This window comes from Opisthocomus hoazin, chromosome 8 (assembly GCF_030867145.1).
Source record: "Opisthocomus hoazin isolate bOpiHoa1 chromosome 8, bOpiHoa1.hap1, whole genome shotgun sequence".
Lineage (NCBI taxonomy): Eukaryota > Metazoa > Chordata > Aves > Opisthocomiformes > Opisthocomidae > Opisthocomus > Opisthocomus hoazin.
Genome location: NC_134421.1, coordinates 62,311,574 through 62,339,474, shown reverse-complemented (window position 1 = coordinate 62,339,474; position 27,901 = coordinate 62,311,574). Strand labels below are relative to the sequence as shown.

The window sequence follows — 27,901 nt, the reverse complement described above, 5'->3', positions numbered from 1 at the left end:
GCAGAGGTCAAATGGGATTTTTAAATTTTCTTGAAGAACAGGCTGTTGTCCTTCTTCTGAATTAAAGCAACTAGTCTGATAAGAAGCAAATCAGCTGAACAAACAAAGGATTTTTAACACCTCAAGATGGGCAGTGGAGCCAGTTCTGAGAGCAAGGAGTCGGCCAGGAGATCCAGAGAACTGGAAAAGAAACTCCAGGCAGATGCAGAAAGGGAAGCCCGAACAGTCAAACTGCTACTGTTGGGTAAATAGAAAAAAAAATTGTTCATAATGCTTTCCTATTGAGGGGCTATTTTGCTCTGCAATTATATTTCAGTACAGTGAATTTTCCATCTCTCACTGTTCTGTTTGAAGAAGACATTCCTGTATTACATGCACAAAATATTTTCTAGTCGGAAACACTCGTGAAGCAACAAATGAAGTCACAAGGAACAGGCTGGAAATGGCCGTGTCACTGCATGTATTCAATTGTAATTATTATAATTCTTTGACTTTGAAAATATTTGAGAAATGAGTACCTACTGTTAGAACAAAATTTATGATGCTTACTTACACAGAATGTAGCGCAGGCTTATTTTTTTTTTTCATGGATCTATATGCATTTGTTTGCAGGATTAAGTGAGATAACTGTTTACCTAGAAAATCCACAGGTGTCACAAGGTATTGATATTATTTATTTTCCAAGCCATTGCACTTTGTTTTTTACAGAAGCAGAAAAGCCACTTAGAAGGTCTTTTTTCAATGTATAAAAAAGGTATTGTGGAGAGTAGAATGGAAGGTAATGAGATGAATACAAATGAATATTGTCATAGACTACTACTTCTAATCCACATTATGATCAGTTTGTTTACACCCAGTGGGTGTAATGGTAAAAGAAAAATTATTTTTTTCTTGATACAGCTTTGTTATTCTCACTTTTTTCCCATGGTACTGCATAGCCTACAAGAAGTATCTAAGAGTACATTAACACTGCCACCATCTTAATATTTTTCTGCTAGTAGTATGACACCTGCTATGACAGTTTGCCTTGGTTTCACCAAATGAATAGTAAAACAGCCTTTCATAATTGAAATGTTTCTCTTTTTCCTTCATTGTAACCACAATGCTCACAGATGCTTCTAAGCTGACACTAGTTCAGGCATAGCTAGATCCTTTCGATAAAGTAAATCGGCTTAACTCAGTTCTTTTATTTATACATGCTGAGAATCTAACTATTGTTATGTTATTAATAAAGAAATACTAGAAAAAAACAACCATGCAGGTTTCTCAAATAATGATAGGAAAGTAGTATTTTGATACACTTTATGTACCATCAGTATTGAGACTGTGGTTTACAAAACTTTTAAATCCAGTGGAGAATATGAAGATTTTCTGTGCCACATTCATACAAAATATTGCCCCTACTGAGACAAGCTTGAGCTGGTCAAAAACCAGAGTAATATTTTCATGGACACTTTCATAAAGTTTCAATACTTTCTATATAGTCTCACAAAAAGGAATTGGCTTATCGAATTAGAGACAGGGTCCTTCTACTCCAGCATCCTGTCTGTGACCTAATCCAACACTGATATATGAGGAAGATGTAAGAAATCTTTTCAGAGTAATTTATAGGATAAAGAGCAATTTATGAGATAAGCAGTTTCACGATATATTTTTATCTTAAGGCCTTCATGTCTTGGTAGTAATACTGGAGGCTGTCTGACACAAACTAAATCACCCCTCCCAGAACACATATACGTATTTAGTATTAAGAACTTCATCTTTTTATGTTTCCCAATGTATATAATCAATGGTTTTCTGACACTATTAATATCACTTTCTCAAGTTTACTGTAGTAAAATTCTTTGAGATAAATTGCAAGCTATGTGAAAGACTTCTAGTTCATTCATTTCAAATCTGAACATATTTCAGTTTCATCAACTATAAAAGCACTCTTTTTATGAGACAAGATGATCATCAGAATCTGCAGTACTTTTGCTGAAGTCTTCTTTATAGTGTATATTTCTTTAATATGTTCTTTTATTCATGTTACACATGATAAAGATTCAAATTTGCCAGTGGGTAATGCTTTGGAAGAATTTTCAGAACTATTATGGCAAATCACAAGGAATTAAGGAGTTGGTAAAAAAACAGATTGGGGGAGGGCAGGTGGAGATTCTAGACTTAACAGCTTGAATTTTCTTGTATTTAAAAAAGCAAGGAGTGAATAAAACATGAGTTTGTTTTGAGCCTGTTGCACAGATAGACTGGAAGTGTCTCTTGAACACCTGGCATCACAGCTGGTGAAGCAATGTGTGTAAGGGGCACCGTTTAGCCCCTTCCATAGTCAACCAGTGAAATGGCCAGACAGGAGAATATTAAGTCTGCGATATTCAGATCTGGCATGTTACCTTTCCGTACCTTTGAGGTGATCTCAGAAATGATTCATATATTACAATTCACAAATCAAGGGCAGCTCCATTCAAGCCAGCCAGCCTAGTCCTACCCTAGTCCTAGGTTTCTGTTCATTCAGACCATATGTTGCCTCTATATTACAGACCAGATGTCACCTTTATTTCTTTTGCAATAGGCAGATTGGTAGAAAATGCTCGGGAAAAAAAATGGATGTGCATATCATAAGTTTTTCAGTGTGATCATTACACTCTACCCTTAAAATGCAAAAAAAATATGTATTCAAGTTATTTCCTGAAAGGATTGTTTAATACCAAGTCTGGTCTCTCTGTGTCCTCCAACAGGTCCCTTTACAAAAAATTAAATTATATCCAGAAACCAAAGACATCACATTTGTTTATGTTTAGTTCTATGAACTGGGTAAGCACGTTACCTGTGCTGACGTGATAATTTACAGTTTATATGACATGCACATAAAAACCGGACATATAAACTGGGGGAGGTGGAAAAACATGCCATTTTCTGCTGATCTTCACAAGCTGTCCAGGAGCCAGGGGTGTTAATTCCTCTGTGCAAGGTGTCCCTATGCTGTCAAGGCCATCCCACCCCTCACCTTGTCCACAAACCTAGCCTCTACGTATCTATACTTCAAAAAAATCAGTTTGTTTTATGAGTCTGGAACAAACTCCAAGGTGAAAGTTTTATTTCCTTGATATCAGGGCCATCTCTTGCCTACCACGACACATGCAGTTTATATACTTTGTAGGAGGCCAGCTTGCAATTTATTTGTGTGCAAAGTACAGTGCACATTTGAAATGTGGCCAAAACCAGCTGATGCTCACAGTGATGTTTCACAGAAATAAGAACTTGGCTTCAGAGTATATAATCATTAAACTTTGAGCTTATTTCTTTTCAAAATATTACCCCATGGACTCATTGTCTACAGTTTTCAGTGGCAGGACAAAACTCACCCTCATTTGAGCTGGTCATCCTCAGCTCACTTTACTGAGAAATACTCACTTTTAGGGCACGACTCATCCGATTTAATTTAAACGTCTGCTTCAGGGTGACAAAAATTGAAGCTGGTTGGTTGGTTGGTTGGTTGATTTAGTTTTAGTAGCAAATGTTTTTCTCCACCGACTATAAGAGGTCTCTGATAAGTAGTCTGAAGGCAGAAGTTTAGAGTATAGATCTTTAAAACCAGCCAATTGAGTCAGTTACTGTAGTACTGGACATAGGTAAGTTCCTTTTACTAACACCTGCACTGGAAGGAAAGACTTTGAGCACAAATATGGCCCAATAATCCTATTGACCAGAATACACCGATTTTCTTTAGTGGAGGAGGGACAGCATTTCATGACCTTATTCCCTCAAGGGGGTTAGACCTTAGATCTTTTCTCGCCTTTTTTCCTTCCATGGAGAAAGTTTGCTCACTTTGGCGAAAGAACCAGAAAGATACCATTTCCAGTCTTTTTCACAGTTTCCAGAGCTCTGAATGGCACAGACAAGGCACATGCAGAGATGTGAAATCTTTTCTTATTTTAATTTGAATATTTTTCTTTTCCTGCTTTCTGCTGGTTTATATCACTGTCAGTGGCTTTTGTGACAGGTTTCAAACAAAATATTCAGGCAGTAGGTATTTTAATTTTCTTATCTTTACTTCTGGAAACTTTCCCAAACCAAACGTTTACTTCAACATAAATGATAACTTTAATAACTGTAAAGAGATAATAGCTCTTGCTCTAAGACACAAAAGCAGTTTAATACTTAAAAAGAACTTTCTTCAACAGCTCAGCAGATGCTAATCTTGAAAGGGGCTTGTAGTCTCCCCAGTTTCCACAACTATTCAAATGAATTCTGCTTAGAAAACCAGTAATGTCAAGTTACAGCTGATGTCTTGGGTTCTGTCCTCATTTGAATTCGAGAGATTCTCACCAGCTTTCAAGTCACCTCCAATTTTTTCTCTATTTCTGCTCTAACTGCTGTGGTGGCCTGCAGTGAAGGGGTCAGGCAGGTCCAGAGCAGCGGGCAGGTTCACATCAGGCTGGTGAGGGATGGCTCCATTGCAGCTTGGTGCCTGCATCCATGCCACTCCACTTCTGGAGTCTCCTCTGCAGGCCCAGCGTGCCCAGAAACACCATGGGCTCGGGACGCAGAGGGGTGCGGTTTAAAATATCGAAAACAAGAAGAGAGGCATGTTGCAGTGTGCAGAGCACCTCGCTAAAGGTGAATGTGGCATGCCCCAGGGCGTGATCTCCGTGAAGAAGTATGGGAGCAAACTTTGATCAACTTTACTGCCAGCGGGGACTTCTTTCAGCTCCCAGGAGCGAGGCCAGAGCTTCAGGCAATGGCTCTGATGGCTGTGCCTTTATTTTCTGTGCCTTAATCCACCTCAGGAAAACTTGGCACCCAAACAGAGATAGAGAAATTAGAGGTAAATCTGAAAAAGCAAGATCTTAAATACGTGAAATGCAATAGATAGGCTACATTCATTAGTTTATTATCCCTGGTCCCTACCAGGCTGAGCTATGAATCTTCACAGTGACAGAGGACTTTTCAAGAGCCAGTTAAACTTTCCAAGCTTCAAGACAGGACTAAGTTTGGCCTAAATTCTTGTCTTCTATTCAGGAAATCTGGGCTCGATTATAATTGGCCTTTTCACTGCCTCCTAAACGGAAGCTGCCTTCAGTTCCCCATGCAGTCACGAAAGGGCTATCATGATGTGCTCATGCTGCTGTTTCTCTCCCACCCTGGGGCCCTGGCCAGAGGAGCAGGCTGCACAGGACGAGGGAGGAAGAAAGGAAGCAGGTGCAACGTAAATTGTTTCTAACTCATTTCCTGGGGTGCAAATGCTGCTACGACTAACACTGTACTCCGGAGTGAAGCCAAAGTCTGAGAGTCATCTGTTGTTTAGATAAAGACATTACTGGATTATAAATTAAAGATGAGCAGAGGTAGAGAAATGCACCCAAAAGAGATAAATTATGCCTCCCACTCTATTTTTAACTTTGCCTTTCAGGTTTGAAAGAGGAGTTCATTTCTATATTATGTTTCCTGGCATCTTTCCATGAGGTGAATGTATGCATTCTCAGCACAGGCTGCTCTCTTCCCTACAGAAAGTGCAGCAAATGCCACCTTGCCAACAGGGCTTTACCAAGTTCTTCAGAAGGGCATTGAAGGGATAGAAGATGATCTATGGCAAATTTGCATTTTTTCCAAACTGTGGCAGATGGCAGCATCAGCCCATTTTGCATAGGCTCATTTTTCTCTCGCACTTTTTGCCAGTCACTTTGTGGGCTTTTGAAAATGCTTTGCGTATGGTTTACTGTCTGTTGTGATTCATTTGAGTAAATTAATCCCCGTCATTTAAATGTCATTAGCTTTACAAAATCTGTTTGGAAAGTCTGTAATCAGTTTGTTCCATTCACTGAGAATCCCTCAGTTAAAATAGCTATGTCCCAGATACCCAGATACCCTCTTTTGTCGAAAGTATTTGACACCGTCCAGTGAGGTAAATAAATAATCTGCTAAGAGAAAAACTGAGATGAATCCTGTCCTATGGATTCACAGCCAAATTAAGTTCTGTCTTCAGGTGCTTTCGAAATCTGGCTCGTTTGTCAGTTCTTGCCAAACCTCACCACTCTCACTGACAGAAGTTAAGATGATCGTCACTGGCACCGATTTGAAATGGAGAAGGTTTGCATTGTGATTACTCACTTTGTGTGAGATAAGAAGGGCAAATTAACCATAGATAATCTGACTAAATGTATGCCCTATTCGTGCAACTGGCTGCGCAAGCACATGCCTGTATCTCCCTGACAGCTATGGGGATTGCCTGCAGAACTGTTCCCAAGCTGGATCTGTTGCATTGCTCTGCAAGATTCCCACTTCCAGCCACACTGCTTCCTTCATAGCAGAAGACTGTGGGGAAGCAGAACTGACAGAATGCCAGTGTCAAGAAGTTTGCTCATGTGTTGCCTCTGCATCATGAGCTAGACCACATGCAAGTCTCCATGCTCTGTGTTTCCAGTGCTCAAAGAGGCTGGCTAAAGAGCATGGAACTAGCTGGTCTGGTTTGCAAAAGGTCATGATACACATTAAATGAGCCACTACAAATCATGTAATGAACGGGACACTGTCAGAAGCTTGTTCATGTCTTTCTACCCATCTGCCAGAGATGAGATCAAAATATGACCCATATTTTATTTCCTTGCTAATTAAAGAATCTATATTTTTCTCTTTATTGACTGAATGTTCCCTTCTTTTCAAATGTCCCTTTCCTTTTCAGAATTAAAACTTCTACCAAGATTTCATTCTTTTTAAGTCTGAATGGATACTAGGGAGGGTTATAGTTAGTACAATGGGGATCTAAAACATAGATACAAAATTCTGTGTTCCAAAAAGTTATTTTTAATACTTGCTACTTATTCATCTATCAATCACATCTTCTCAACATTCCCCTTCTGCAGGTGCTGGGGAGTCAGGAAAGAGCACTATTGTAAAGCAAATGAAGTAAGTATATGAATATTCATATATTCAGTTGTTGAATTGGTATTTGTAATATAAGCTATCTAGCTGATGTCTTATTACAATATTTATGCTTATTTGAATAAAATGCAAAGAAACATCATTCAAATCAAGTTCTCATTCAACCACATAAAGAAAAACACAAAGTGACTAAGACACACAGCTGTATTGGTAATCAAATCTGATCGAATCATGCACTGGTCCAACTCCCTACTGAAGACAGGGAAGTGTCTTCATTGTCTTTAGTAGGAGTTACAGTACTGCAGTGAGAACATGAATGTATAAAACAACCAGCCACGGCACATTCACCTAGCCTAGTATCCCATCTCCCATGGTAGCTAATGAAGGACATTTCCAGAAGATCATCAGATCAGACAAGCAAACACACAGCAATTCTTGTGCTGGATACCCTGATAGTATCTGATGAACTGTGACTCAGGCACCATCCTGAACTAGACACGGCACCTCAGTGAATTCATATATATGTTTCTCATTAATCTCTTTGGAACCTGTGTGGACTATTAACATACACAATATTCTAGGTCAAGTAGTTCCACAGTTTAATTACATATGATGTGAATCATCTCCCTTTGTTGAATTTTAATTTGGTCCCTATTAATTTCATTTTATTTCACTGTATTGCAAGAGAAAATATTTAAGCATTCACATTGTATAATAGCACAGTCTTTTTGTTTTCCCCAAAACTGTGCTCTGTAGATCATTTTTGGTCTCCACAGTCTTATTCCAGCTACTGCCAGAGGTGAACAACTTTGTTCTCAGGTCTTCCAAAGGCCAGGTGAGAACATATTTAGCCTACACAATGACCAGCTGCTACCCACCAACTCTCATGGGTAGGGACAGTCATGCGAACTGCTTTTAGCAAGGAAGGTATCACCCACCAAAATTTTCATACAATAATCTATCTGGGAGAAAACAGACTGTACAAGCTCAAATGTAGAAATCCCTGTTCAAATTCAGACTGAGTATCTGGTTAGGAAGATCTTGTGACTGCACCATAAATGTACCGTAAGAATACTTGTAAATGTTTGTTAAAAGTGCACATGGTGCCACACAGATTGAAGTCAGAAGCTTTATTTCCCCTGATTTCAGAGGAAGGTCAGATTTATGTGTGTGTGTCTGTATGTGTGCCCTCACTTACAATTTACTATCACAATATCTTCACATAATGTAAAACTGGCTAAACCTAAATTTATTCATGTTATTCTTTTAAGGGTAGCCAAAATACTAATGATGATCTGTTTCAAATAGATAATCCACCTGCCTTCAAGAGATCATACTTACACAGGCAGCAAAAATCCTTGTTTGCTGTGTAGCCTGCTATAATACTGCTGTTGTATCTAGCCTTATTTTCATAGACAGTGCCCAGGTCTTCTTCCTGAATCTGTCCAAATACAGAAAAAAATTTCACAGGCATTGCAACTGTTTAGACATGACCCAACTTTGTAAGCACCAATCTCTTCCAGTGTAAAAATCAGACTGCTTTAAGAAATCAGCAATATTATTCTAAACTTAAGGTCTTCTAACTATTTCATATCTTCACTGATGCATTTTAAAGAGAGAATTAAAAAATGTTATGTCATAATAAAAGTTTTTTACTATTTAAGTAGCTCGTTCTTTAATAAGACAGATTCAGAACCATCCATCAAATACATTGCTAACTCTTTTGTTCCAGTTAAATGGTGGATAATTTTATTTCTGTTTTGAGTTCCAATCAGCAGACCCTCCCTATTCAGCAAATCACTGCAATGTATTGTGCTCAAAGGTTTCCCAAGTAGGAGCAGATTAAAGATGTTGCTTTGAATTGAGCACTTTAAGAAGGCTGATAACCCTTAACAGCATTGAGGAAGGGGCAGAAAACTGCACAGCTGAGAGTTATCTGTAAAGCTCTGTGCTGGAGTTGTCAACCAGATCACAAATATGAATTATTTTGCAGGAAAACTGTTTAAGAAAATTATCATCTTTCACACAAAATGTCATCTTTCTGTTGCAACTGAGGACTTTTTTTTTTAAAGGTAAATCTTTCAGCTAAAAAAAACCCATTTTCAGTTATTATTTTTTTCAATGAAGCATAACATTTTCTAGAGAAGACCACTAGCTGCTTACAAAAGAAATAATTTTGCTGAAAATACAATTTTCCACCAAAATGAGGATGATTTCACTCCTATGAATATAAATTTTTAATTCATAAATGTCATTCTTTCCAGACTAAAGATTTCAAAGTAAAATCTTTCCACTAAGCTTTGCACAATAGCTTGTGATGCTTAAAGTATAGGTATGCTGCAAGGCATAGGATGGTTATGAGGGATAGACAAAAAGGAAAAAAATGAGCTTCTCTGGAGTTCTGTGCCTCTGACTAGAGCATTTCCAAAGTGTGATCTAACTTTTTTAAAACTGTGTTGAGTATTTCTGTGTTATACTCTATGTTAGCAGTAAAAACCTACTATAAATAATTCAGTGAATAAAAAGCAGGAAACAAAATATTCTGTAACTCATCATGTCTGTTGAGATTTAATCAATTTGACCTATCTGGCTAGAAGTCCTCCTTGTATGAAAAAAAGCAGAAGACTAACTTTTTTCCTCTTATGGCTGGTAACCTAACACCTCTTGCTTTCAGTGTCCTGCATTTACTTTTTAAAGGGTGTTTATTTTTTCAAAGAGGAACAGGGAACAAAATTTTCCATTTGCTAAAATGGGCCTTCTGGCCATACAAGATATCAGCCTGTTTTATCATCCTTCCTTAAGAATGGCAGATTCTTAATAAAAGCAGCAAAATTCACTACTGATTTAAAAGGGTGGCTAACATACCTTCTGCCAGAGGACATAAATATATTATTTTAAAGAAAAAACAACAACGAAACAAAAAGCTCCATGAAAAGCCTCAAGCAAAACCAAGTTTTCTTTCTGTAATTACAGAATCTAACTTTCTTTCAAAATCTCATATTTTCTTCCTTCCTTTGTTCTTCAAAGGGAAAGCATGAAAATACAAAATAGCCATTTGTGGACTGTCTTAGGGGCCTTCCTTCTCTCTCATCCCAGATTTTTTTAGCCACAGGCAAAACACCCACCTTCCTCAGAAATTTTATTACGGCCACCACTGTGAGATACACAAAGTAGTTAAACCAAGTTCATGTACTTCAAAAGGTTTGTAGTTGCTTCATTCAAATCACTGTCTTTACACAGGGATACATGGATATTTCAGAGGATGGCAAAACCAGGTTCACTGGTATACCAGAACACATAACATTATAGCTCCCCTTTTTATTTCTCCCAAGTTTAACAGGATTCCTTTGAATCTTGCAGATTCACTCGATTTCACACTGAAAAAAGCATTCAAAAAAACAAAGCTTCAAAACAGATTTTATAGATTTGCCTGGCCTAGAAGTGATGGGGAGCACATTTAGAGAACCCTTTTTTCCTACAGACGCTATTCCTACAGACATAAGAATGCAACTTTTGAATTTTCTGACATCCATAAGTCAGAGAGATGTTAAGAGACATTCAGTTGTGATCTGGGTTTTTTGTGTGTGTGTGTGAATAAATTATTTTTTGACAGGGCTGACCTATCCCCTGGAAAGGAAAGCCTCCCCAAGGCACACACCTATAGTCATCCTGGGTTAACCTGTCAGATCCTTTCACATCACCCCTTTCTGCTTGTATGGCTCTGTCCAGATGGTATCTCTGGCAAGAAACAGGGAAAAAAAAAAACAAAACCCAAACCCCAGAAACTGTTAATTAAATAACCTGGCCTTCATCTCTGAACAACTGAGGTGAGGAAGAATAGAGCATTGGTGCCAGCAGCAGCCAAAGCAGTCTGGCGTCTGTTCATTGAGAGTACACTACACCAGAAACAGTCAAGTTTTCATTCTTTTTCACAAGTCATGGAAAAAGATGTTTCTGAATCATGATACAATGTGTGCACTGATCTTGAAGAACTTTAACCATATGCTATTCTCCAGACAAAAAGGATTAAGAAATTATAATCCACCTGTCAGAATTAGATAATTGAATTGCACTGCTAGGGTTCTTTGTCCTCTGGAATAAAGGCCAAACCCTCTGGAGTCACAGGTATGTCCCAAAAGCCTGTAGATAATAACAGCAACACCTTTCAATAACTAGAAATTGTAACTGATGTACAAAGAAATATTAAATATTTTCTTTCTCCTCTAGATAAGACTCTGGAAAAAAAAAAAAAGAATGATTAAACAAGCAAAGTGGCAGCCCATGCCTAACATTGTAGATTCCAGTAATAAAAGATTTAGGATAGAAGTAAAGCTATGCATCTTGACCTTAAGCCACAGGAATGGTCCTGGGTCTTGTTCTGGATTCACACAGTACCTCATATTGACCCACAAGGCAATAAAATAATACCTTTTCACTCAGACTGGGAAGTTAAAACCTAGCCTCGTAAATTTAACCTCACGTAGCTGCAGAAACTGCTGTTTATCTGTTCCAGCAGAATAGGCAGATTGACCAATGATAAATGCTTTTCCAAGGGCCTGATAGATTCAGTTCTTTCTCACGCTGACCACAGAAGGATCTGACCCAACTTCTCATTACTTCCTTTTTTTAATGTATCCCATAAATCTTTTGTTTTCTATTTTTGCACCAGGATCATCCATAAAGATGGTTTCACCTACAAGGAACGCATGGAGTTCAGACCTGTTGTTTACAGTAACGCAGTGCAGTCTATCCTGTCTATCGTGAAAGCAATGACGCAGTTAGGAATCAGTTATGAAAACCCAGCTAGAATTGTGAGTATGACACCCTTTCTCTTGAAATAGGCACTACAATACAATTTTTTGTAATAGGGTAGTAGAAAGTAGTAGAACAAAGTGGGTTCAGTATTTGCTTTATGATAGTGGAAGCTAAGTACTGCTTGAGTCATATGTGATGAGATGTCCTTACTAATTTTTATTTTCTCAAGATTGATGCCTGAGGTCTAACCTCTGCATTAATTGCTCTCAAGTTTGTTACAAAAGAAATGTCCAACTTGCAAAGACAGAAGAAAGAAAAAAATGAACCTATTCTTAGCTGCTTAGTCACTTATTTATTGCTATCAGGAAATATCATAAATATTTCCCTTTTATGAACAAATCTTGGGGCTCAGCCATGTAAGGGTCATCTAGACATGTTGGGAATATTTCAGTTTGGCTTTGTTCCTGGAGCAGAGACCTCCCTGCTGTACAGACGCAGCACTAGCGTGGTGGCATGGCAGAGAAGTGGAGCCTGGCCTTCCTGATGCAGTTAGCAATCCTATGCACAAGCACACAGAGGAAAACCCACAGTAAGAAGCCCTGCCATTTTCTGGTAATCACGCTGAATTTTCAGGGACAGAAATAAAGGAAAAACTCATACTTTTCTTCTCAGTGCAATGATTTAGTCTATTGCCTGAAATTCAGACCTTGCTGAGAATTTTGCAAAGGCCTGTCAGAATACCAGCTGGTCCCAGTTTTGGCAATTTCTGCCTACTCCCTTGAGGTTTATCTTAGATGGAATTACATCTGCTTATCTGACAGAGCTCTTCTTGTTCCAGAAGTCTCCATTTTACTACAATGACATGTGGTACTTTGACCTAAAAAATGATAACAACGTTTCAGAGGTTAATGAAGCTCACACAGTCATTTGACAAAATAGAAATTAATTTTTTTTGTTCCTGTGTCCTATTAAGGGTCCCTAAATGCAAGTCATTCAAACAAACGTAATGGTGCCCAAAAGCAGCACACAGGAAATAGACCCATGTGAACGTCTGCATCTTGGTCTGTCTCCTCAATTGTGATAGACACATGTTCCGCATAAGGAGCCATTCACCTGTCTACACAGCCTAAGAGATCTGCACCTTGCAGCACCTAGCCACAGGTCCTGGCTCAGCCTCTAAGACACACCACGTGGTCCAGAGTCTTTCGGAGAGTTTTACACATGTTCTCTCATGATCTGTCATCTATGCTAGTTTCATAGATGTTATTTTCAAGGGATTTCGCAGCCTGGGGAACTGAGAATTGAAAATTTTTATTAAATAGCCCAGTTCATTTCTTAGTATTGTATATAACCAAATGCAGAAAATACAGCTCTTGTAAGCTTACCATTTATAGAACAGTAAGCCCACCCTTACTGTCATTAGCAGAATAGGCCTCTAGGAATACCGTTGAATACACCTGTATAAAACAATTGCAGTGCCTGCCTTCTTTTTGCCCAGAATCACATAAGAGCAACCTGGATACGAGATCTAAAGAATTTAGCATTTTGGTCGCATTTATTTGAATTGCCCCTAAACGTTGCCTTTTCTTCCAAAAACGAACTTAACTTACACTGTCTGTAAAATCATAAGCCATCTATAACCTTGAGTTGTTTTGATATAAACTTCAATATCAGCTAGACTTTGTTCTTGCTGTGTTCTGGTCCAGATTTAGCTGTTTATAGTAATAAAGTCCAAAGACTGTGCTTATCTTGGACCTGAAAGCAATGGGTTCATCCATGTTCCAGGACTGCCTGTAAAAACCTCTAAGTGGTCCTGAAAGTGCCTCAGTGCATCATTTCGAACAACATCTGTTCAGGTGAGAGAGGTATTTTTTTCTTCCTAAAGCACCATTGCAATCTATTTTTAACATGAAAGTCATCTGAAGTCTGTCTAAATGCCAGAGAGAAACAAAACATTGTATAAACCAGGGTTATGATAAACTCAATCTGCCGCTATCTTCATTTTCTACGTAAGAACCAAAATCCACAGTAGCCACCTTTTGCATAACGGTCAATAAACTTTTACCGTACACCCATTGGCTTTGAGCTCAAGGCTTCTCATTGTAGGCTATTCAACCAGCAAGCCAAACACTGAAGGAGGACAGCTCTATCATTAAATGACAGGTGATATCTCAAAGGAGAGAACATTCCTACCCTTATCTCAAAGCTGAACAAGCGTGCGCCCTAGAGAGCAGCCCTGGAGACAAATGAGGGGAGCATACGAGAGAGCATGACTCAGTTCTGCTGATCCCATCACTGGGCGAGTGGATGGGACTGTAGAATGGCGCTGGTTTTGTTGAATCTAGAAGGGCAATTGTATGGCTGTCCTCCCTCCTCTTTCAAATGAAGGCAATTCTCCAGTGGTTATTTCCCCCCTTTTTTTTTTTCTCTTTTTTTCCATGCTAACTCTATTTCTCCAACATTCTAGAAAACCTGCAGTCGTTTATTTTTGATCAGTCTCTGGCTTTTATAAAGTTTCCATAAACTGCAATTTCTATTGCAACGTAAAGATACAGAATATTCCTCAAATAAATTTGTTACAAATTATTGTTTTGTACTTTTGAATAAAACATATTCCCTGCCAAAACAGTGCCTGTCAGAATGCATTTCTACTTTTGCAACTATTTACTACAAGTCACTTCAGTTGTCTACTTATACAACTAGGAAGGAATTATATTGTATAATTATCCATTGCTGTGACAGTGTATCAGATGACCCTATTTTAATCATGCTCTTTATTTATGGTACATTCCTAAGCTGTTAACCACTGAAAAGAAATATTTTTAATGTAATAGATTACTTGAAGTCTTTTTGGATTGACTACAAAAGGAAGAAATTACAGAATAATACATTTGAAATATTTGGGAATTTATTCAGTTATACATTTGTTCTTTCCCAAATAATAAAACATATAGGAAATGCATTCACTTGTTGTAGTGACTTTGCCACATTTCTCACTGTGGCTTTAAGCTAGATCTTTTTTTTCTAAATATATTAAAAAATATATTTAGCTGCATATTTCTGCTTTTATATGATATGTTTAAGCTTTAAATATCCTTTCTAATTTAGTTTTTGATACCCCACTACTCTGTCTTGCAATAAAACCCTCCTTCCAAGTTGGAAACTTTGTGAAGACCTATGGTAAGAGCAAACTGAGCCCTTGCATGATCAGAAGAGAACAATAAAAAGAGGAAAACAGTGTATCATGATTCAAGTCTAACCTTGGCACTAACTAAAGGGAAGTGAGCTTGTAAAAGGATGGTTACATGCACAGGCGAGTACAGCTACCCAGAAAAATCATTGCAAATGAGAAATTTTGCCCCTGCAACATGCTGTAAATCAAGCACATCTTCAAGCAGGTGGAGGGGAACAGTGCCCTTGCACAATATTTACTTACATTTCTCTTTAGGAAGATGAAAGGAAACTGTGTGCCATTGCAACAACGCTGGAGGATGGTGACCTGTCTTCTGAACTGGTTGAACTCATCAAACAACTGTGGAACGACGGCGGGACGCAGGCCTGCTTCGCCAGGGCAGCGGAGTACCAGCTCAGCGACTCGGCAGCCTAGTAGGTGGCACCAGCTGCGGGTGCTGAACAGCTGGCTGTTGCTGTAACGGACAGCAGGGGAAGGCTTGTGACAAGATCTCTTCCTTACGTGCAGAATAGCCTAGGAAAATTATTGCTTATTAACCTGAAAAAGAATGAGCTTTTTTGCTACTGTTTATAATATACTAGCAATGTTTAATTGAAGGAAAGAAGTGTGAAAACAAGGAACAACTTGCTTCTGTGAGTTTGTTTAAACTGTAAAAAAAAAAAAAAAGTCTATTCTCTGCCTAGGTAACGCTAAAATTGACAAAACAAGTGAAAAGGTGAATTGAAACAGCTTAGGTTTTACCTATAGCTGCACTTTGAACGTATGGACTTCAAGCTGCTAAGTGTAAGTCTGGAGAAAACCATAAAATCTTTCCTCTCAACTGATCTGCCTGCATAAACGGGTGTTCCCTGGGCCGTCACCATCTAGGCATCCAGCTGGTCCTGTCCAGCGGTGCTGGAGCCGCTCTCCAGCCTCATGGCCCCAGTTCCCTTTCTGCGGCCTGGGAGGTGGCAGGCGGATAGTCAGGGGACCAGGGCTGCTCAGCTGCACCTCCACAAAAGGTCAGCATTCAGCTGGGGTACATCTCCGAGCTTAGAAATAGTCAGTAATATTAGACTTTTCAGGAGTCCCTGGTTTGGTTGCTTCTACAGGTGTTCTCGCGGGCTACAGTGGTCCTGTTCCACTGTTTCCTCCATAAGGTCATATGAGACCAAAAAGGGAGGTGTCACCTGGGTCAGAGCTTTCCTGGAGTGCCTAAGTCAGATTCTGGACCTGGGGCAGAGGGTTGTTCCAGCCAAAGTCCATCTTCCAAGAGCTGCAGATGGGGGTTCCTCTGCTCCTGCAGCTCCTCCTGCAGGCTGAGGGCACCTGTGGGGTGAAGCCTCACCAGGTGTCGGGTGGCCTTTCTGCTCAGCCTGGAATGGCACACGTCAGGGCCAGGCAAACCAAAGGCAGCAACAGCTCACTGATTGCAGATAGTAAAAGGGATACACCATGAAAACATTAAAAATTCTTAGTTTCTTTATATCTTCAAAACAAGAATGAAGAACTTTCTGCAAGATACCTAAACAAAGAAAATCTTGCCTGTGTTGATTTGTGCCTGATTTGGCAGTATTTTATGGCAGCCTTGTATTTCTGTAGGAATCGTACAGAGCGACCTTTTCTTTCCTGACCCACCCTTTCTGACAGGCCACACCGCAGGGCCCAGCACTAAAAGCCCATAACAAGTCAGTTATCACAAATAAAAGCAAAAACAAATACAAAAAAAGCCTAATGCAGAAGAACAAAATATTACCTGTTTACCAGCTAACATTCTAGTGTGTACACTGTGCCTGGCAGATTAGGTTTTGCTGCCTAAAAAGAAGACAAGGTAATCTAAAGTAATTCCCTCTCAGTGTTATGGGCTGGGTCATATATATATCATAAATGTGCAACAGGTTTCAGTATTTAAGGGAGATAGTACAGGCTGTAAAGAAGACAATAATCACTATTTGTTGCTACAGTTACATCAAAACCAACCATGATATGTTTTTCATCTGCTTGAATGCTTCTGAAAATCCTGAAAATCCTCTGAGTTCATCTTGTGGTACCTGATGCTTCTGAAAATCTAGCCTTTGGCTCTGAACCTTTAAAAGCAATTTAATTTTTGCCCTTGCTGCTGGGCTTCTAATCATCAGTTCAAAACGATCTAGAGTCAATCAACCATCTAATGCTACATTCCAATTTCTTTTAAAACAAAAACCCTGTTTCTCAGCTCCTGTGAAGCAGCTCCTACACAGAGTTATTGATTTATACTGTGTAAACTCTAACTTTCTGAGGCTATCTTCTCTGAGTCTTTTCATTATTAATTCACGCTAACGAAGTTTCATCACTGTCTTTCCTCTGTGTGTTTCAATTGAAAAAAATCAGGTTTTCCGAATAACAGAAAATCCCCCATATATCTAATTTGGCTGAATTATGCCCTTAGGCTCACCTGGAATAAATCCTGTTTAAAAATGGAGAGATGTATAAGGAAGAGGCAAAATCAGGATTATAAATCATGACCTTAAATGTCATTGTATAGCTAGCAGTGGTACTTGGTGCTTATTGCTTGCTCAGTCATTTGCCTCTCCGGGTAGGATTCGTGTCACCTAATTGAAGCCAAGAAAGATCAGGCGTTTAGACTAACCTACTGGTTTGTGTTCCCTCTCGTGCCAGGGGAAAGCCAGCCTAGAGAGTGTTCCGTTGGTGCTGTGTACAGCTCTAGGAAGAATCTGAAGATGCCTCTCTTGCTCTATTGACTAGATAATTAACTTCTTTAATTTTCGATGCAATTACAATTGGCTGCATTGAACTGAATTTAGGTATTTGTGAAGAAGAACTATCAGATCCTTATAATGAATTTTATATACAAGTATTTATTTTAGTGCCTACATGCTTTATAAATTGCAAAAGGTCTTTTGTTTCTGCCTTCCACAAAGTTGGGCTGAGATGAGTTTGTCTCAGGCCCTATTCAGAGAACCAGAGCTATGTTATTTTTTAAAAAAAACAGATTGTTTCCTGGACTCAAATAATGGGCAAACATTGAATTCCTCAAATAAACTTCAGCACTCCTTGCTGAGTGGATTCAGTTTATTCAACTTAACATAAGAAAATTTCATTTCCAAGCATTACTTAAAAATGTCCATATGGAAGATTCTAGCTTTTTAAATTAAATTAAATTTTATTTTATTTTATTTTATATTAAATATTGCCGACAAGGATGATGAGCTGTGAGGCTTGTTTTAGTAGCTGTCTGAACAGCAGAACTTCATGCTGGGCAGACTTTGTGTTAGAGAAGTAAAAAAAAGCATGAAGCCTAATAAACATTAGAAAGACTGTTTTTTGCTTGTCAGAGACAAGAGGCTACAAATGGAAAGGTGCCAAATGGGACACTGAAAGTTTGAAAATTCTTCAACTGTTGTATATGGTGTCTTGCTTTCGGCTTTGTTCTTTATTTGAAAGTTAGTAGTTAAAAGGTAGTAAACTACCCAGATTTCACCTCTTCTTTTCCTTCTGTCAGTTCATAAGCTCTTTACACAGATTTCTAGACCAGCCAGTAGGATTCACAGGCCCTTTTCTGCCACTGCGAGAAAGCTGCCTGCCCCTGGAAGACACAGGAGAAGGGCTGGTGGTAGGACAAGAACAGGCTTCAAAGATCTGTTTTGGATTCTTACTTCATAATGATTTTATCTCTGTATGCCAGACATAAAACCAGATAATACACTCTTTTCCAGTGGGTTGTGAGAATACTAGCCTAGGGGATACTCAGTTTCATTGAAGCTTCTGGTTTTGGCTGCAAAATGTATTTTTTTTTAAATTATCATGTACCTTCCTCTGCAGGGAAAACAGTCCTTAAATGTGAATTTCTCCAAAATATGATGCCATGCACTTTCACTTAGGAAGGAAGATACTGTTACAACAGGTCTGACTGATAGGCTGCGATAACTTCTAGTCAATGTGCTTCTGAAAGATGCTTGCAGTTCTTCCCCTGCGGTGGCAATTCCCACGTGCTGAAAGCAAATGGACAAAACCCCTCTCTGGACAAGGTGTTTTTTTAGCATCTCTGAGGAAAATAAGGATTTTTCTTAACTGAAATTCTCAGAAAGATGTTTATGGTATACAAGTAAATTACACTTCTATATACAAGAAAAAAAAAAAGAAAAAGGGCAGGCTCTGGTTTGTGGATCTAGGTTATATTAAAAAGTAGTATTTTATTTAAATATGTAGTTTACAGAAAATATTTCAAAGCAGCTCACTGTGAAGTGATTTTGCAGTGTTCATTTCACCTTTTGAACTCACCAGTCACCATTTCTTCTTCTGCTCCTTAGTTACCTCAACGATTTGGATAGGTTAGCGAAGCCAGACTATGTGCCTAGTGAGCAAGATATTTTGCACTCCCGAGTGAAAACAACTGGGATTATAGAGACTCAGTTTTCTTTCAAGGATTTGAACTTCAGGTACGAAAGCCATATTTGACAGTTTTCTGCGATTTTCTCTTTCTTACCTATTTTCTTTCAAAGGTATTTACATCTTGTAATATTGGTAATCCCATTGTGATATCCTGGAATTGACTCTTATTTTGTATTTTGAAACAGCCAAAAAAGCAAGATATTTTAGTACCAGTACTCCAGCTTTAAGCTTATAATATGCTGTTATTAAGAGATCTCAGAAAATCAGGTTCTAAAAGGACATTTTTACATATGTAAGTGTCTAAAAAGCATTATTTGTATCCTGCTATTTGAATAATTGTTTGTGACATTTATGAAATTTGCCTACCTAAATGTCCTTAACAGCATGCAAAACGTTTGATGACTACTAATTTGTATGCACTCTCAACCTTTCACTCTCTTCTTTTAAGAACAGAAATAACTGCTCTTAACACTGGAATGCATTATGGTTAGCAAAAAAATAATCATTTCTGTCCCATGGGAAATTTGAGTATTAGCATGCATGCCTTCACGCTCATTTAAGATCAAAAGCAAAATGTTCAGAAAAAAATCTTCAAAATAATGTCTCTGAGAAATTTGACTGAAAATAACGGACTCTTTCAGATACTCCAGATTTTGTTGTGCTTGGTGAAGCAATTAAAAACATTTATTTCCACATAAAAATGTATTTAAATGAATTATGATAGTTTCAGTGTCCCATAATGCTTTTCTCTATGAACTAAATCTCATTTAATTCTTAATTTGAAGGCTGGGGTACATATTGAGGAACATAACCTAGGCAAGAAATTGTCTGTAGAAATAGACAGATGTATGAAGCATCAGGATTATAAATTTTACATTTTTCATTGGGCTTCTTTTTTTCTCCTCATGTGGCAATTCAACATCCCCCAAACGACCTATGCTACCACACAGATGCCTTGACACAACAGCGATCACATATACAAAATAAGATTCTGAAGTAGATGTTCTACAAATAAGCTATTATCACCTATTAATGCACTGATCACTCATGAAAATTCAGCAGTTACCGACAAACGGTACAGTGCCATGTCATAGACACCATCTTCTTTTTCTCTGATTGACACGTTTCCAGACCGCTTTGTACATTGGAAATCTGAGCACCTTCAGTTACAACCACAGTTTATGTAAGAAGTAAAAAAAAAAAATCAGGATGGAGAAATAAATCATCAGAATGTAAATCCTTTTTAACATGAGTGCTACCAGTCCTGATACTAGAATATCAGAATTGGTGTCTCAGTTCGACTGAAAGGCAGCACAACTGAGAATTAAGTTACCTGAGTGTCTGTAAACAAGAGGAAGGATCCCAGTGCCACCACAAGCACTAAACCCACTATGTTTAGCCTCTCTGCTATGTATCACAGTGGGGTTATGTGAGTAAATTCATTGGTGGTTTTAGGCACTTGAGTAAAATGAGGTAAAAACACTACAAAACAGTCTGAGGGTTTTGAGCTGCTATGGTGACACAGAGCAGCTATAAACCAACCAGTTACTGCTATTTTACATTGTCAGAGCAATGCAAAACAGCTGGGCAATCCTGATGACTCTGCATTTCGTTTGATAAGTACCACAGAAACATCTGTCAAGAGAGGAACACTTCCACATTCCTGAGTGAGTTTTGGTTGATGTACTTAAATGAGGCTTGGGGTCACAAGCCATACATGTATAAAAAGAAAACATGAACGGATGCCTCATTCACAAAACACTTCGCCCTCTCCTGAACTCAATGAGGCAGAAAACCTTTTGTAGCTCTACAGTAAAAGTCTAAAGCCCAGTACTGCTCCAGGGAACTGAATTACAGTTGCACAGAAAACACCTCTTATTATTTGCTATCTTCTTAGTGGTTACTTTGATGTTTTAGTGTAGTTCAGCTTTCTTGTGCTCTTTGATTTACATCACTAACATTAACTTTGATTTCCAGAGCTCAGAACATACTCAAATATTTTTATAAGAAGGTCTGATCTTCACAGGTCCTCTCCCGCTGTCGTTTCCATTGATATGCTAGGAAGAGTTTGACTGAACTCAGGCAAGCTTTATTTTAGTCTTCAGGTCTCACTACATGTACCATTAGGACAAATGAATATACAGCTAGTCCCACATCTGCAGCAAAGTTTTCCAAAGGCAGTGCTGCAAAAATACAGAGTTTTCAAGACTAAAATTGACTGTCGTGGTAAAAGAAAAAGATTGTCTCAGAAATACATTTAATACCACTCACAGAGGAACTTCAGTTTAATAAGTGCGTATGTTAAGTCCTGGGCTGACAGGGAAAGAGCTAACCAAACTAAGGTTAGTACAACAAAAACTGCCCAGCAGCATTGCCTTTGGCCTTGATCTTGTCCTGTGTTAACTGACTTCTCATGAACATTCACAGGGCCATATGCTAAAAGCCTGCAGGAAGCGAGTACAGATTCGTATGAATATGTATGCTTGCAAAACTTTACTGTGGACTAAATTTTGAAGCTTTTTTAATTCCATAACCCTGATTTCAGAGTTATATACCGCAAATCAAGGAAGACACTTAATGGCAGGTTACTTCTGAGCACTAATCCCAGTTGAAAGTCAAAATGCTTTATTCACACTGACCTCACTCTTCAGCAGGCATACTGAACTCAGTGAAGATATGCTTGGAAGTATGCCATTACTGATATCAAAATCTTGCTCCACAACAGCTTCCTGATTTCCTAATAATTCACATTTATAGACACCCAAAGATCAGACAAAGAGATGAAGTGTACTAGAAAAAAAAATCTCTAATTACTCCTCAGCTGCAGAAACAGTTTATCATGAGCATTGGGAAGGGTTTCATTTCTTCTAAGCAGGATGAAAAATGATAAACAATAACCTCTGTTTGTATCAGCTGCACTGCTGATGGTGAAGAAAACAGAGGACCAATATACTGCAAAAAATGGTGCTTCAGTAACAAATTACTCTTGCTCTGTTTATTACTGACATGATTTTTCATACTGAATCCCAATATTTTCATTGTTCTAAAAATTGAGTTGTGTTTAATATTCAGATACTGCAGGAGATCCATCCAGAGAGTAAGATCTAATGCATTTCCCTGAAGGAAGGGGTAATGCAACAAGGGATTAGGTTTTACAGTTTTAAGTTCAAAAACAGGCAGCACAGGGAAAAGTCACCAAGCACACAAGGAAACAGAAATAGTAAGGGTAGGATAAATTTCAATTTTTTACACGTATTTTCTCCTTTCTAATACACTTGAAAAATGGTCCAGTTCGGCACCTTTTATATCAGAAAAACAGAGAAAAGCGAGCCCTATCCCTTATCACTGAAGAACCGCAAATTTAAGCGGGAATTTTGAAAGCTAGTGCTAAGCAGAAGCACGGCCACTTTGACAACACCTCCATCTCAGCTGGGCTCTACTAACTAGGTCCCAGCTAGGTATGCTCAATTGGCATCAGGCGCCACATAAAGAGTCCAGAAAAAGTTCATATGACTCCACCCAAAGACAGGAATTTCCAGCAAAGACTGAAAGAAAGTAATGCAGAGGAGCACAGCGCTACATTTTCCTCTCTACAAATGAAGGGATTCCTGCTCCCCATGAATTGCTGCTTAAACAGCAAGCAATGAGATTGAAAGGGCAGAGACCCCCCACTCACACTGCGGGTTATACAGCCAGGAAAGTGATCGCACCAGGGCAATGAAGAGATGACTAAATGTAAATCTAAAGCAGCCAATTAAACACAGCCAGTGGGTCAATCCAGGGCCAGGTTCCAGTCATAAGCCTTACTGACCAATGTGTCAGTTAACTACAAGCAAAACCATGAAGCAACAAATGACCGTGGATTTGAGGGTCTTTTGTCAATGTTTCACGTATGAACTCTGTCCTGAATAAATCCGTGCCAGAAGGGCTTAGTCATGCACTGAGCTCTTATGTGGAGCCCCACTTCCTCAACACAGAGTGGCACCTGAAAGCACAGAATATATGTCCTATATGCAGGTATTTAAACCTTTACATTTCATTTTACACCCACTACAAAGCTGTAAATAATACATAGTATTCATTGAGCAGTTGAGATAGAAACAGACCAATACTCGGAAAAGCTGAATGTTGGATTGTCATTCATCTCCTGTTGCACTCTGCGCATTAACGGCATGACTACATCCTTATTAGTTCGTGCTTTACATTGTACATATGTTTTTTTTTTTCTGCAAGGATGTTTGATGTGGGTGGACAGCGATCAGAGAGAAAAAAGTGGATTCACTGCTTTGAAGGAGTTACTTGCATCATATTCTGTGCTGCACTCAGTGCCTATGACATGGTTCTGGTGGAAGATAAAGAAGTGGTGAGTCAGAAGAGACAAACAACTCTCTTTGCTGCTAAGTTTTAATGTACTCTCTGATGGCATATCAGAACTGTTCCTGTTCCCTGATAACCATTGAAAGGCTATTACACTGTATTGGTTCTTGCCAGTAAAGAACTTTACAGTAAAAATCACGTATGGGGATGATATTTGTCAGTCTCTCATGGTTACCTTTTGCATCTTAACAGAACAGAATGCACGAAAGCCTTCAACTGTTCAACAGCATCTGCAACCACAAGTGCTTTGCAGCCACTTCCATTGTGCTGTTTCTAAACAAAAAAGACCTCTTTCAAGAGAAAATAGCAAAAGTTCATCTGAGTATCTGCTTTCCAGAGTATAATGGTAAGTTTGGTGTTTTCAGAAGAAAATAGATTCAGAAGATTAGTGTAGGCCATGCATCAAAGACTGAGACTTTGACTTGGGCCACCTACATATAATTATTTAAATACTAAGCATCTTATCTGAGCATCTAGCTATTCTCTCAAAAGAATGGTATGGGACAGACACGGCCAGCATCCAATTCATCTCACCTACTCACAACGCTTATCCTAGGGTGGGATCATCTCTCCTGGGAGATGTTTATTTCTCTCCATTGGCAGTAGAGGAAGATCAGAGAACTAAAAGTCTCAGATGGCTGAAGTGTGGTGTGATGAGCCCACCCAATATTTCAGTACAAGTCAGTGGCTTATCACTCACACACACCATAACTGAATCCAAGTCTTTTGTTCTTACTTTGAAGATCTATTCCATAAAGGATGTCTGTCTCTTTTTGTATGCCACAGTAGCATCTATTGGAAATAAAAAACAGCAGCTTTTCCCAGCTGATGCAGGAGAATATGTGAGGCTATGTCAGAAAGTGCCAGAGAACAATCAAAATCTGTCAGTATTTTAGTATCAACCTAATGTATTTGGGATAGAGAGTGTCCAGAATGAAGCGTAAGTAAAGCAACACTATAAGATGGGTTCTGTGCTCTTCCTGAACATCAGCTCCTTCACTCACTAAGACACTGATGTGTCTTAGGACACATCAACACAGCAACCAAAAATTGCTCAGTGCTTCACTGGGTTAATCAAACAGTATGTGCTACACTCAGCAGAGCTACACCACTTCACTCTGTCCAGGGCAACAGACAAGACAGGAGCCATCACAGGTTCCTGCAGCAGCCTGCCTCCAGAGCCCCGGCCTGCTCTGGACACAGAGCCCGGCCACTGAACCGGTGCTCACGCCTGCCACTGCTCTGAAGGAGTACTACTGAGGGGCAGAAAAGCTGTGTGAAGAAATTATGGCTGAATATATAGGTATCTGAGTTTTTCCCCTTTTGCTTCTTCATTTCTTCATCTCTTCTTCTTTGTACTTCCCACCAATTTTGTCTGCCATGTGCCCAATTCCCTTTGAATACACACTCCTTTCTTTTTTCTTCTGTTTCTTTCCCTTCCTGCTTGCTCTCTAAGGTCCTCAACTGTTTCACACTCACTTACTCAGGAGCATTTCACTTCAGAAATGAGAGCTTCTCTTTAGGCATGGAAATTTAAATTTAGCGGGGGGCAGTTTAAATAATATTTTTCATACCTATTGCATGAAGGTAATTTCTTTTAGAAAAAAAAAAGAAAGAAAAAACAGAAAAAAAATAATTCTTGTTTCTTAGCAGCTATGAGGAAGTACCAATTGAAATGTCTTTTTTTTCTTTTACTGTTCTCTTCACTAGGACCAAACACATTTGAAGATGCTGGAAATTACATCAAGAAACAATTCCTAGACTTGAACTCAAGGAAAGAAGATAAAGAGATATATTCTCACTTGACATGTGCCACAGACACCCAGAATGTCAAGTTTGTATTCGATGCAGTCACAGACATAATAATCAAAGAAAATCTGAAAGACTGTGGGCTTTTCTAGCTGTTCATTCCCTTGCTCATAGCCTGGCTTCATCTCGGTCCACTTTTCTCTCTTCGTCCTGTGTGCTGACTAAAATAATAAACTCTAGGGAAGAAACAATATCATTGAGGCTTTCGTTAGATATCAGTTGAAGCCTTGGGTATACCCTGAGCATTGCAGACCAACACTGACCTTCTGTATGTCATAAGAAGATTGAAAAAATTTTCCTGCTCCACAGAGATGCCAGCCACTGATAAATCATACCAGAATCAAAGGGAAATTCCTATTTCAATGAATATGATTAATCAGTATGATATCAATTTTAATCAATATGGTTCATTTCTCAGGAAACTGGGGACACCTCAGTATCCTGTGTTTTCTAGTGATGGGAGAAAAAAGATAATATATAACAGATAATAGACGTTTATTTATATCTGAAGCCTTAAGAAAGCTACAGCATTAAACAGCATCAATAGATAATTTCCATTTGGTACTTTTTTATTTTCTTGTTACATTCACAACCAAAAAAGACAGACCACTAATTCAACACAGGCAAACCTCCCACTTAGCTGGTGTATGACAAAGAGCAGTGCAAATCTGAATGTTTAATTATACTGTTTTATTAGAAAAGTTGAGGGACATGTACATAAAAACTACACATGTATAAAATTCACAAATGCTGCTATCCAGTTTGGGAAAAAAAAACCAGTCATTGTGTTCTGGTTAATCTAATTAATGAAAACACTAGAATAGGCTAGACTAAACAACTAAAATTGGTCACCGAACAACAGAGTCCCACAAGCCCTCCACGTGATCAAGGACTTGGGTCTGTGCCGGTCCCCCAGCAGCAGTAGGAAGCACAGAGCTAAAATAAATTTTCCATTGTCTTCATTTCTGTTGCTGCCTGATGTGTAATGCTCCACATGATTAATTCCTTATTCGTATTGAAAATAATGGATTTCCAGTAGTAAGGTTTCTGGATTCATTTCCAGCAATAAATCTAATTTAAAATGAGTAATTTGAACTATGGTGGCATCAACATTAATTTCTGGATGCCCTGACAGCATAAGAAAAGCCAAGCTCTTTATGATACCAACTCATGAACAAAACGCATAAACATCTCTCAAAAGTATTCTCCAAGTGAATGCCGAAGAAGCAGGGCAGACTTTACTCCACAGCCTGAGAGCTGACACGGGTCAGACTGTGCCGGAGTTGCCCTGACCCGCACCAGGAGCCCGGCCCCGCCTGTGGCCTGCACCGACCCCAGCTCTGCCCGGAGTCCCGGGGAGGCCCGGGGGGAGGCCTGGGGAGGACCGCGGTGAATGGGCCATGTTAGGGGTGGGGAGGAGGAAGAAGGAAGGCCATGACAGCTGCTGTGTGGTTTTCGTACATGGTAGCATTTTTACACACAGTAAAATACATTTTCCCATTGCTGTTCTTATTCATGGGGGAAAGAAATCTTTGAGACCATATGGAAACATGAAACGTGACTTCCAGAGAAAAGACACCCAGAGGTTTCCAAAAATCTTCCCAGGAATCTGTCTGCACTTCACATAGAAAAGGCACTTAATAATAGAAAACAGATTTCCCAACCCCTAACTGCGATTTTGGCCTTAGCTAGAAAGGAAGTTGATCCCATGAGCAGAGAATGATGAAGAAAAGGTGTCTTCGACAGTTTGAAACCTATTCTGTGCACTCAGGGACCTCCAAGCTGCAGCAGGAACCTGGGCTCATGGGCCCATACTTTCCCAAAGCCTAGCTGTAACCCTGATCTTGGTCCTACCTCACTTTAAAATGTAAAGCTACGCCTGAGACAGGAGCCAACAAGGGGTTAAGGAAATGCACCCACGAGTGCTGAGAGAGCTGGTAGATGTCATTGCTGAGCCACTCTCCATCATCTTTGAGAGGTCCTGGAGGACAGGAGAGGTGCCCGAGGACTGGAGAAAGGCCAATGTCACTCCAATCTTCAAAAAGGGCAAGAAGGAGGACCCAGGGAACTACAGGCCAGTCAGCCTCACCTCCATCCCGGGAAAGGTGATGGAGCAGCTTATCCTGGAGGTCATCATGAAGCAAGTGGAAGAAAAGAAGGTTATCAGGAGTAGTCAGCGTGGATTCACCAAAGGGAAATCATGCCTGACCAATCTGATAGCTTTCTACGATGACATGACTGGCTGGGTAGACGAAGGGAGAGCCGTGGATGTTGTCTACCTAGACTTCAGCAAGGTCTTCGACACAGTCTCCCATAACATCCTCCTAGGGAAGCTGAGGAAGTGTGGGCTGGATGAGTGGTCGGTGAAGTGGATTGAGAACTGGCTGAATGGCAGAACTCAGAGGGTTGTCGTCAGCGGCACTGAGTCTAGTTGGAGGCTGGTAACAAGTGGTGTCCCCCAGGGGTCAGTACGGGGCCCAGCCTTGTTTAACTTCTTCATCAACGACATGGATGAAG

At 39.3% G+C, this 27,901-nt stretch overlaps 1 protein-coding gene across 1 annotated transcript; it reads left to right on the top strand.

Moving 5' to 3' along the window:
• The first annotated feature begins 126 nt into the window (after positions 1 to 126).
• On the top strand, positions 127 to 25,476 carry GNAT3 (G protein subunit alpha transducin 3). The gene is made up of 8 exons (XM_009943568.2): positions 127 to 244; positions 6,861 to 6,903; positions 11,549 to 11,690; positions 15,083 to 15,240; positions 19,117 to 19,245; positions 23,432 to 23,561; positions 23,768 to 23,921; positions 25,286 to 25,476. Exons 1-8 carry the CDS (start codon positions 127 to 129, stop codon positions 25,474 to 25,476), a joined length of 1,065 nt encoding a protein of 354 aa, XP_009941870.1.
• The last annotated feature ends 2,425 nt before the right edge of the window (positions 25,477 to 27,901 follow it).

Bases quoted from the DNA above. Each gene is read 5' to 3' on its own strand.
- GNAT3 (XM_009943568.2), top strand. From the start codon at position 127: ATGGGCAGTGGAGCCAGTTCTGAGAGCAAGGAGTCGGCCAGGAGATCC. The intron at 11,691-15,082 runs GTGAGTATGACA...ATTTCTCTTTAG, and splicing joins ATGAAAACCCAGCTAGAATT to GAAGATGAAAGGAAACTGTG. The intron at 23,562-23,767 runs GTGAGTCAGAAG...GCATCTTAACAG, and splicing joins TGGTGGAAGATAAAGAAGTG to AACAGAATGCACGAAAGCCT.